Here is a 12,145-nt window from a genome sequence, read left to right on the forward strand (position 1 = left end):
TCCTTGGAGCGAAGGAGACTGAGGGGAGATCGGAATGAAGTGTGGAAGATTGTGACAGGTTTGGATAAGGCGGACAAGGAAAAATGATTCCAAAAGGAAATTGGACAAGTAATTGCAGGACTATGGGGATAGAGTGAGTGAATCAACTGAACTGCACTACACAGAGCTGGCAGAGAGTCAATGGACTGACCTGTGCTCTCTGTGCCACAGTGATGATGTCTGCAGATGAGAAGCATGATGGAACTAGGGATATGTTGTTGAGGACACCAGAAAGAACCATGTTTGGAGGGGAGAAGAGTCCAGTGTCGTTGATTCTCTGGATAAATAAGAATGGAACCAGGCAAGAACAGTCCCACCTCTGAGCCAGCTTTACAGAGAGCCCCGTCTGAGTATTCCACGACGCGGAACTTTATTCCATGCCCTTAGTACTTGGTCTACAAAAGCCTCAAGGAACACAACACCAACAAGCACATGCCAATTCCACTCACAGGACAAGAAATCCCTCCACAAAGCAGCAGTGAATAGCAAGGCCCTGACCCCATGCTCCCCGTGTAGCAGCATGCTAACAGAAGTAATGCCCCCTCCATGTAACACAGCACACTGGACAATGCAATAACTAAGAGGCAGCTGGTTGGAATAACAACGGCACTGGGGTGAGGCACGCAGCATGCAGCCGGTACCTGGATATCGTAAACTGGTTTAGAAGATGGGATAGCTGCAAACTGTCGGTAATCAAACTTCTTTTCTGACCAGGACTGTAAGGTACAGTAAAGAGGAGTGAGAACAGGACGGAGAAATATCCAACACTGCTCTGTAAGGGTGCAAGAAATTAGAAAGAGGCAATAACACAGGCAGTCATGTATAGTCATGTAGGGAAATGGCAGCTACATGACCACACACAAAATACCAACAAAAACATACATCTGTACAAACACACATGTAGAAAACAAGCACATGTCCACAGACACACCCATACAAACATACACACACACAGCCACATCTGAGCAAACACACACACACGTGCAAACATACGCATACACACACATATATCTGTGCAAATACAAATGTGCAGATATACTCATGCAAACATACACGTGCACAGATACAACTGTGCAAACATATACACACACACATAGACATGCCTGTGCAAGCAAACACACACACACACACACACACACACACACACACACACAGAGAGTATTCACCAAAGAGAGGGACTTGACGGATGAGGAGCTGAGGGTAGGGTGTGTAGATATTCTGGGTCATGTCGATATCAAAAAGGAGGTGGTGTTGGATGTCTTAAAAAATATTAAAGTAGATAGGTCCCGAGAGCCTGATGGGATATACCCCAGAATACTGAGAGAGGCAAGGGAGGAAATTGCTGGAGCCTTGAGAGAAATCTTTGTATCCCCACTGGCTACAGAGGAGGTCCCAGAGGACCGGAGGATAGCCAATGTTGTTCCTTTGTTTAATAAGGGCAGCAGGGATAATCCAGGTAATTATAGGCCGGTGAGCCTTATGTCAGTGATAGGGAAATTATTGGAAGAGATTCTTAGGGACAGGATTTACTCACATTTGAAAACAAATGGAATTATTAGTGATAGACAGCATGGTTTTGTAAAGAGGAATCATGCCTCTAACTTGATTGGGTTTTCCAGGAAGTGACGAAAATGATAGATGAGGGAAAGGCAGTGGATGTTGTTGACATGGACTTCAGCAAGGCCTTTGACAAGGTCCCTCATGGTAGACTGGTATGAAAGGTGAAGTCACACCAGATCAGAGGGAAGCTGGCAAGGTGGATACAGAACTGGCTTGGCCATAGAAGATAGAGGGTAGCAGCAGAGGGGGTGCTTTCCTGAATGGAAGGCTGTGACTAGTGGTGTTCCACAGGGATCAGTGCTGGAACCTTTGTTGTTTGTAGTAAATATAAATGATTTGGAGGAAAATGTAGCAGGTCTGATTGGTAAGTTTGCAGACAACACAAAAATTGGTGGAGTTGCGGACAGTGAAGAGGATTGTCAGAGGATACAGCAAGATATAGATCGGTTGGAGACTTGGGCAGAGAAATGGCAGATGGAGTTTAATCCGGACAAGTGTGATGTAATGCATTTTGGAAGCTCCAATGTATGGAGGAATTATACAGTAACCCTTAGGAGTATTGACAGACAGAGGGATCTGGGCATAAATGTCCACCGATCACTGAAAGTGGCAATGCCGGTGGAGAAGGTAGTCAAGAAGGCATACGGCATGCTTACCTTCATCGATCAGGACACTGAATATAAAAATTGGCAGGTTATGCTGCAGCTGTACAGAATCTTAGTTAGGTCTCATTTAGAATATTGTGTACAATTCTGATCACCACACTACCAGAAGGATATGGAGGCTTTGGAGAGGGGACAGAAAAGGTTTACGATGATGTTGCCTGGTATGGAGGGTATTCACTATGAAGAGAGGTTGGATAAACTCGGTTTGTTCTCATTGGAATGATGGAGGTTAAGGGGTGACCTGATAGAGGTTTACAAGATTATGAGTGACATGGACAGAGTGGATAGTCAGGTAGTGGTTGGGGCGGACATGCTGGGATTGTTTAAGACTTATCTGGATAGCCACATGAACAGACTGGGAATAGAGGGATACAGAAGAATGGTCTAGTTGGACCAATGAGCGGCGCAGGCTTGAAGGGCCTGTTTCCTGTGCTGTATTGTTCTTTGCTCTTTCCTTGGGTAGAAAAGTCAAGTACAAGGGGACAGATGTTTAAGGTGCGTGGGGAAAAGTTTAGAGATGTGCGAGGCAAGTTTTTTTAACCCAGAGGGTGGTGAGGGTCTGGAATGCACTGCCTGGGAGGGTGGGGGAGGCGGGATGCCTCACATCCTTTAAAACGTACCTGGATGAGCACTTGGTACGTCACAACTTTCAGGACTATGGGCCAAGAGCTGGGAAATGGGATTAGGTGGGAATTCAGATATTGCAAATGTGTCAGTGTGGACTCGATGGGCTGAAGGGCCTCTCCTGCGCTGTATGGTTCTACGAAGGGGGTGAGAATAGCTGGGAGATGGGTGTGAAGATGGTGAACTTGGGAGAGAGTGAGACAGCAAGGGGAGAGAGGGGAAGGGGCAGCTAGGGAGAATGATTTGGAGAGGGGGGAGGTATGGGATGTGAGGAGGGGTAAGCAGGAGGGGGAGAGGAAGGGAAGTGGGATTCAGGAAGACTAAGCTGGCACAACAAGGCTGTGGAATGATAGCGTTAAAGTAGAGAACAGTCTGTTTCTCAGGAGTATATTTTGGAACAATGCTGTGGATGGAACGGTTGACTCACCAGTCTGCCAGGGGATGTGACACTGCGCGGACTGTGATCTGTAACACACAGAGTTGAAGAGTCAGTGCTGTTACTGAACAGGTAATTGACCAAAATCTCTTACACCGTCTGCAGCCACAGGGGCGCAGGAAGCAGCGTAAAGCACAGGGGCCGCGCCACAGGGTTACAGCGCAGAGGCTGCGGCAATGAACCATAGAACCCTACAGTGCAGAGAGGCCCTTCAGCCCATCGAGTCTGCACCGAACACAATCCCACCCAGGCTCTACCCCCATATCCCTACACATTTACCCACTAATCCCTCTAACCTACACATCCCAGGACACTAAGGGGTAATTTTAAATTGGCCAATCAACCTAACCCGCACATCGTTGGACTGTGGGAGGAAACTGGAGTACCCGGAGGAAACCCATGCAGACATGGGGAGAATGTGCAAACTCCACACTGTCCAGCGGTGCGGGGGGAGGGGGGTGTACGTACCGTCCAGCGGTGTGGGGGAAGGGGTCGCCGCAGGGGATGGCGACTCAGAGAGCTGGTCCAGGGGGCTGCGTTTCTTCGGTTCCTTTGATTTTGCGATCACCATTTGTGCTTTCAGTGCATCCTGTTCCAGCGACTTCATCCTACACAAGAGCGGTGAGAATGTTAGTGTTTGAGGGAGGGGTCATGCCCAGGACAGAGTCAAACACTAACCAAGGGGTTTAGCTCCAGACTGGGTCACCAGGTATCCTGCACCAGGCTCCAGCTGCTCATACAGATTGCAACGGTACACACACTGTCATATAACACACAGGGCTCACAGTCAGTGATTGTAGGGGAAGAGGCAACAGGGACAGCATTCCGTGTTAACACATGCCTGATCACACTCCTTCAGACGGCAGCATCCCCCTCCCCCCCACATCTCAATCACAACATGCTGATGGACTGAAAAATCACCAACGTGTGCAGGGGGATATCAGTGTAAGGCAGCCTGTAAGACTGTGCTGACATTCCTGCTCAGCCGCACTGAAACATGGTGACCATATCCATCCCACTGACCCACAGCAGGACTGACCACACTCAGCCTGGGCCCCAACCGGCCAGCGCCCAGGAACTTCCTCCACCCACTAACACTGGTGCCAGCTCTCTGCTGTTGGCTGCAGTCAACTGGAGGCGCTGAGTGCAGGTGTTGAAGAAACATTGGCCACTGTGTGTGTGCTGACTCTGCTGAACGATGTGAGAGTAATATCACACCTGTACTCCTATCACACGGACTCTGCTTCTAATAACCACCATCACTAACTCAGAAACATAACAGGCCATTCAGCCCCTCGAGCCCACCCCACCATGCAACAAGACCATAGCTGCTCTGTTACAATAAGTAGGGAAGAGGATAGTGACCGAGTTCAGGAGAACACAGACTAATGGAACAGAAGATAGGAACAAGAAGAGGCCATTCAGCCCCTCACTGCTTTTCTCTATTCAGCTTGTGGCTAATCAATGGCCTCACTCTAGACACTCACCATGACGGTTACCTCTCTGAACATCGGCAGAGTGAGGAAGAAAGCAGGAATCGGCAAAATCTGCCGGATTGTGTTCAATCCTGGGCACCACACCTCAGCAAATCAGGGCTGTTGGAGGGTGCGGATGAGGGAGTTGAGTTTTGTGGAGAGAATGGGACTGTGTTCTTCAGAGAACGTTAAAGGGGGATTTAACACAGGATGTTTATAAGATGATGAGGGGGATAGATAGAGTGGGCGTTCAGAGACTATTTCCTCAGGTGGATGTAGCTGTTACTAGGGGACATACCATGGTGGGAGATATAGGAGGGATGTCCGAGGTAGATTCTTTACTCAGAGAGTGGTTGGAGTGTGGAATACACTGCCTGCTGTGATAGTGGAGTTGGACACTTTAGGAACTTTCAAGCGGTTATTGGATAGGCACATGGAGCACTCCAGAATGATAGGGAGTGGGATAGACTGATCTTGGGTTTGGACATAGCTCGGCACAACATTGAGGGCCAAAGGGCCTGTACTGAGCTGTACTGTTCTATGTTCAAGTACAATTCTGAGGGCTTGTGATAGCATAAGTATGGAGAAATGATTTCTTCTGGTAAACGGGTTGGTAACTGGGGCTTCGAGATTTCAAATACTTAGCAAAAGATCTGGAAGAGAAATAAAGGTGTTTTTTGCAGATATAGCTGTTAATATCGGGAATGTTCCAGCTGAAATCCTGCTGCATGGGAACTTTCAAACTGAAATTGAACATGGAATGAGCTGCCAGAGGAGGTGGTATTGAAGACATTTGGATAGATACACGGATGAAAAAGGTGAAGGAGATTTAGGCCAATTGCAGGCAAATGGGAGTTGCTGTTTCGGAAACCTGGTTGGCATGGACCAAGAGGCTGTTTCTGTGCTGGCCATTCAGCCTGCCAAGCCTCCTCCACCATTCATTACACCAGTGAGAAGGAAGGATTGTACAAAAAGAGATAATTAGCCATGGATATCTGAGGAAATAAAGGATATCAAATTGAAAGAAAATGCACACAAAGTGGCAAAGATTAGTGGGAAACTAGAGGATTGGGAAATCTTTAAAGATCAACAGAAAGCCGAAAAAAAATTATAAAGAAAAGCAGGATAGATTATGAGAGTAAATTAGCTCAGAATATAAAAACAGAGAGCAAAAGTTTCTACTAATATATAAAATGAAAAAGTGTGGCTAAAGTAAACACTGGTCCTTTAGAGGGTGAGAAGGGGAATGTAATAACTGGAAATGAGAAAATGGCTGAGGCATTGAACAGGTATTTTGTGTCAGTCTTCACAGTGGAAGACACAAATAACATGGCAAAACTTGATGACAGGAAGGCGATGGCAGGTGAGAACCTAGAAACTATCATTATCATGAAAGAGGTAGTGTTGGGCAAGTTAATGGGGGCTAAAGGTAGACAAGTCTCCTGGCCCTGATGGAATGCATCCCAGGGAACTAAAAGAGATGGCAGGAGAAATAGGAAATGCACTAGTGGTAATTTACCAAAATTCACTGATTCCCACAGATTGGAAAACAGCAAATGTGACGCCACTGTTTAAAAAAGGAGGTAGACAAAAGGGAGTAACTATAGGCCGGTTAGTTTAACTTCTGTAGTAGGGAAAATGCTTGAATCTATCATCAAGGAAGAAATAGCGAGACATCTGGATAGTGTGAGGTATTGCACTTTGGAAGGACAAGCCAAGGTAGAGCATACAAGGTAAATGGTAGGACACTAAAGAGTGTAGTGGAACAGAGGGATCTGGGAATACAGGTACAGAATTCCCTAAAAGTGGCGTCTCAGGTGGATAGGGTCGTAAAGAGTGCTTTTGGAACATTGGCCTTTATAAATCAAAGTATTGAGTATAAGAGTTGGAATGTTATGGTGAGGCTGAATTTAGAGTATTGTGTGAAGTTTTGGTCACCTAATTACAGGAAGGATATTAATAAGGTTGAAAGAGTGCAGAGAAGGTTCACAAGGATGTTGCCAGGACTTGAGAAACTGAGTTACAGACAAAGGTTGAATAGGTTAGGACTTTATTCCCTGGAGTGTAGAAGAATGAAGGGAGATTTGATCGAGGTGTATAAAATTATGATGGGTATGGATAGAGTGAATGCAAGCAGGCTTTTTCCACTGAGGCTAGGGGAGAAAAAAAACCAGAGAGCATGGGTTAAGGGTGAAAGGGGAAAAGTTTAAAGGGAATATTAGGGGGGGCTTCTTCACACAGAGAGTCGGGGGAGTATGGAATGAGCTGCCGGATAAAGTGATAAATGCGGGCTCACTTTTAACATTTAAGAAAAACTTAGACAGGTACATGGATGAGAGGGATGTGGAGGGATATGGTTCAAGTGCAGGTCAGTGGGACTAGGCAGAAAAATGGTTTGGCACAGACAAGAAGGGCCAAAAGGTCTGTTTCTGTGCTGTAATGGTAGCGGCATGGTAGCATAGTGGTTAGCATTGCTGCTTCACAGCTCCAGGGTCCTGGGTTCGATTCCCGGCTCGGGTCACTGTCTGTGTGGAGTTTGCACATTCTCCTCGTGTCTGCGTGGGTTTCCAGTGGGTTTGGTTGATTGGCCATGCTAAGAAATCGACCCTTAGTGTCCAGGGATGTGTAGGTTAGAGGGATTAGTGGGTATAATATGTAGGGATATGGGGATAGGGCCTGGGTGGGATTGTGTTCGGTGCAGACTCGATGGGCCGAAGGGCCTCTCTGCACTGTAGGGTTCTATGGTTCTAAATTGTCCCATTGGTAAGACGCAGCATGGGTTCATGAGCGGCAGCTCATATTTAACTAATTTAGTGGAATTCTTTGAGAACATTACATGCACAGTAGACAACAGGGAACCTGTGGATGTGGTGTATCTGGATTTCCAGAAGGCATCTGACAAGGTGCCGCACCAAAGACTGCTGCATAAGAAAAAGGTGCACAGTGTTACGGGTAATGTATTAGCATGGATAGAGGATTGGTTAACTAACAGAAAGCAACGCATGGGGGTAAATGGGTGTTTTTCTGGTTGGCGATCAGTGACTAATGGTGTGCCTTAGGGATCAGTGTTGGGACCGCAATTGTTTACGATTTACACAGATGATTTGGAGTTGGGGACCAAGTGTAGTGTGTCAGAATTCACAGATGACACTAAGATGAGTGCAGTATGAAGTCTGACAACACCAGGTTAAAGTCCAACAGGTTTATTTGGAATTGCAAGCTTTCAGAGCACTGCTCCTTCCTCACCTGATGATCACACAGAGGGTGGTGAGTGTCTGGAACGATCTATCAGAGGTAATAGTAGAGGCGGGTCAATTTTGTCTTTTAAAAAGCGTTTAGGCAGTTACACAGATAAGATGGCTATAGAGGGATATGGGCCACACACGAGCAATTGGGATTAGCTCACTGTTAAAAACTTGGCTTTGTGGGCAAGTTGGGCCGAAGGGTCTGTTTCCATGCTGTAAACCTCAATGATTCTCTAAACCTGCCCAACATGACAATTTCCACTTTGGTTATCCACTTTGGTAGAAATAATAGTAGGAGGGATTACTATTTAAAGGGCGAAAAACTGCAGCAGGCGACGGTGCAGAGGGACCTGGGGGTCCTTGTGCATGAGTCACAAAAACCCAGCTTGCAGGTGCAACAGGTGATCAAGAAGGCGAATGGGATGCTGGCCTTCATAGCGAGGGGGATTGAATATAAAAGTAGGGAGGTCTTGCTGCAGCTGTATAGGGCACTGGTGAGGCTGCAGCTGGAGTACTGTGTGCAGTTTTGGTCACCGCACTTGCGGAAGGATATATTGGCGTTGGAGGGAGTGCAGAGGAGGTTCACCAGGCTGATACCGGAGATGAGGGGGTTAGCTTATAAGGAGAGATTGAATAGACTGGGTCTGTACTCGCTGGAGTTTAGAAGGATGAGGGGGGATCTTATAGAGACGTATAAGATAATGAAGGGGATGGATAGGGTAGAGAGATTCTTCCCGCTCAGAAAGGAGACCAGAACTAGAGGGCACAGCCTCAAGATAAGGGGGGGTGCAGTTTAGATCAGAGTTGAGGGGGAACTTCTTCACTCAAAGGGTGGTGAATCTCTGGAATTCTCTGCCCGTTGAAGTGGTGGAGGCTACCTCGCTAAATATATTTAAGTCACGGGTAGATAGGTTTCTGACAGACAAGGGGATTAAGGGTTATGGGGAGAAAGCGGGAAAGTGGAACTGATCCACTTCAGATCAGCCATGATCTTACTGAATGGCGGGGCAGGCTCGAGGGGCTAGATGGCCTACTCCTGCTCCTATTTCTTATGTTCTTATTTAAGACAACCTACCCATTCTCGGTATCGGACTAGCAAACCTTCTCTGAAGCTAAATTAAGCTGATGCTAACTTTTTATTCTATATTTATCTGATTAACAATTTTAATTGCCCAAATTCCATGCTGGAATTTCAACTCGAGGCTCTAAGTAATCCATCAAGCTGTGTGAATGGCGAGTGCAGGAACATTCGCACAATGTGAACTTTATCCTGGTGTTTGAAGGATGGAGGAGGAAGCAATGGGATCAGGGTCCTGACAACCATCTCTCTCTCTCTCTCACTGCAGGATGTTCCAGGAGCTCATCACTCCGTATCTCTGTAAAACCCTCCAGCCCCAAAACCTTTCTGCATTCCTCCACTTTTGGTCTCTCCAAAACATGACAGCTGTGTGTTCAGTTCCCAGGCCCTCGGATTGGCAATCATTTCCTTACACTTCTCTTTCCTCTTTTTTAGATACTTTGGAAAAGTTTCCCCTTTGACTGGGGGTTTGCTCACTTGTTGAATTATTTGGTACAGTTTTGAATTCTGTCGAGTGGTTTGATTCATTAACGAGGGGCTCAGTCTAACAGTGAATCGCTGGAGAGATGGGAAGGTTGGGGTTCAGCATGCAGGGTGTAGCATGCACATGTCAGATCCACACCTGAAGTCAGTGTATGGGGGCTGGAGCCTGGCCAGCGGAAGGTGTTTAACACTGCTCCTCTGGCCGGGGCCAGCCCCTTCAGCTGCCCGCTGGCGTGACTGGTACAGGCGGCGAGCACGGTCCTGCTCGTACTGTTTGAGATCATCTTCCAGCGCTTGGTTTCTGATCAGTAAGAGGAGGACAGGCAGAAAGGAGAGGGGAAAAAAAGCACAAGACAAAGGAGAAATCAGAAATAAGAGAAGCACATGGAAGGAAAGAGAAAAGGATGGATATTAGGCACAGAAAGGGGGAAACAGACTTGGCAGCGAGAGAGATCATTGTTTTGAACTGGACTCTCAAAAACAAATGGATCCACCATTCGCTGGTCAGACAACAATATCAGAACAGTAATTCGATAATCCACCAACCACATTTCATTCACGTTAAACTCTGCCTGGAATCTCAAACACACTGACTCTCACTGGGGTACGGGTCCCACACACACTGACCCTCACTGGGGTACGGCTCCCACACACACTGACTCTCACTGGGGTACGGCTCCCACACACACTGACTCTCACTGGGGTACGGCTCCCACACACACTGACTCTCACTGGGGTACGGGTCCCACACACACTGACTCTCACTGGGGTACGGCTCCCACACACACTGACTCTCACTGGGGTACGGCTCCCACACACACTGACTCTCACTGGGGTACGGGTCCCACACACACTGACTCTCACTGGGGTACGGCTCCCACACACACTGACTCTCACTGGGGTACGAGTCCCACACACACTGACTCTCACTGGGGTACGGGTCCCACACACACTGACTCTCACTGGGGTACGAGTCCCACACACACTGACTCTCACTGGGGTACGGGTCCCACACACACTGACTCTCACTGGGGTACGGGTCCCACACACACTGACTCTCACTGGGGTACGGGTCCCACACACACTGATTCTCACTGGGGTACGTGACCCACACACACTGACTCTCACTGGGGTACGTGACCCACACACACTGACTCTCACTGGGGCACGGGTCCCACACACACTGACTCTCACTGGGGTACGGGTCCCACACACACTGATTCTCACTGGGGTACGTGACCCACACACACTGACTCTCACTGGGGCACGGGTCACAAACACACTGACTCTCACTGGGGTACGGGTCCCACACACACTGACTCTCACTGGGGTACGGGTCCCACACACACTGACTCTCACTGGGGTACGGCTCCCACACACACTGACTCTCACTGGGGTACGGGTCCCACACACACTGACTCTCACTGGGGTACGGGTCCCACACACACTGACTCTCACTGGGGTACGAGTCCCACACACACTGACTCTCACTGGGGTACGGGTCCCACACACTGACTCTCACTGGGGTACGGGTCCCACACACACTGACTCTCACTGGGGTACGGGTCCCACACACACTGACTCTCACTGGGGTACGGCTCCCACACACACTGACTCTCACTGGGGTACGGGTCCCACACACACTGACTCTCACTGGGGTACGGGTCCCACACACACTGACTCTCACTGGGTCACGGGTCACAAACACACTGACTCTCACTGGGTCACGGGTCCCACACACACTGACTCTCACTGGGGTACAGCTCCCACACACACTGACTCTCACTGGGGTACGGCTCCCACACACACTGACTCTCACTGGGGTACGAGTCCCACACACACTGACTCTCACTGGGGTACGGGTCCCACACACACTGACTCTCACTAGGGTACGGGTCCCACACACACTGATTCTCACTGGGGTACGTGACCCACACACACTGACTCTCACTGGGGTACGGGTCCCACACACACTGACTCTCACTGGGTCACGGGTCACAAACACACTGACTCTCACTGGGGCACGGGTCCCACACACACTGACTCTCACTGGGGTACGGGTCCCACACACACTGACTCTCACTGGGGTACGGGTCACACACACACTGACTCTCACTGGGGTACGGGTCCCACACACACTGACCCTCACTGGGGTACGGGTCCCACACAAACTGACTCTCACTGGGGTACGGGTCCCACACACACTGACTCTCACTGGGGTACGGCTCCCACACACACTGACTCTCACTGGGGTACGGGTCCCACACACACTGACTCTCACTGGGGCACGGGTCCCACACACACTGACTCTCACTGGGGCACGGGTCCCACACACACTGACTCTCACTGGGGTACGGCTCCCACACACACTGACTCTCACTGGGGTACGGGTCCCACACACACTGACTCTCACTGGGGTACGGGTCCCACACACACTGACTCTCACTGGGGTACGGGTCCCACACACACTGACTCTCACTGGGGTACGGGTCCCACACACACTGACTCTCACTGGGGTACGGGTCCCACACACACACTGA

At 48.9% G+C, this 12,145-nt stretch overlaps 1 protein-coding gene across 1 annotated transcript in view; it reads right to left on the minus strand.

The window, feature by feature from the left end:
* LOC145359617 (protein scribble homolog) overlaps nt 1-12,145 on the minus strand; it is a 226,077-nt gene that overhangs the window by 19,347 nt on the left and 194,585 nt on the right. Inside the window, 4 exon segments of the mRNA XM_080214324.1 lie at nt 681-755; nt 3,316-3,353; nt 3,793-3,932; nt 9,745-9,906. Coding sequence (XP_080070450.1) covers nt 681-755; nt 3,316-3,353; nt 3,793-3,932; nt 9,745-9,906 — 415 coding nt within the window.

The sequence above is a fragment of the Carcharhinus amblyrhynchos genome, chromosome 2 (genome assembly GCF_965287045.1).
Source record: "Carcharhinus amblyrhynchos chromosome 2, sCarAmb.v2.hapA, whole genome shotgun sequence".
Classification (NCBI taxonomy): domain Eukaryota; kingdom Metazoa; phylum Chordata; class Chondrichthyes; order Carcharhiniformes; family Carcharhinidae; genus Carcharhinus; species Carcharhinus amblyrhynchos.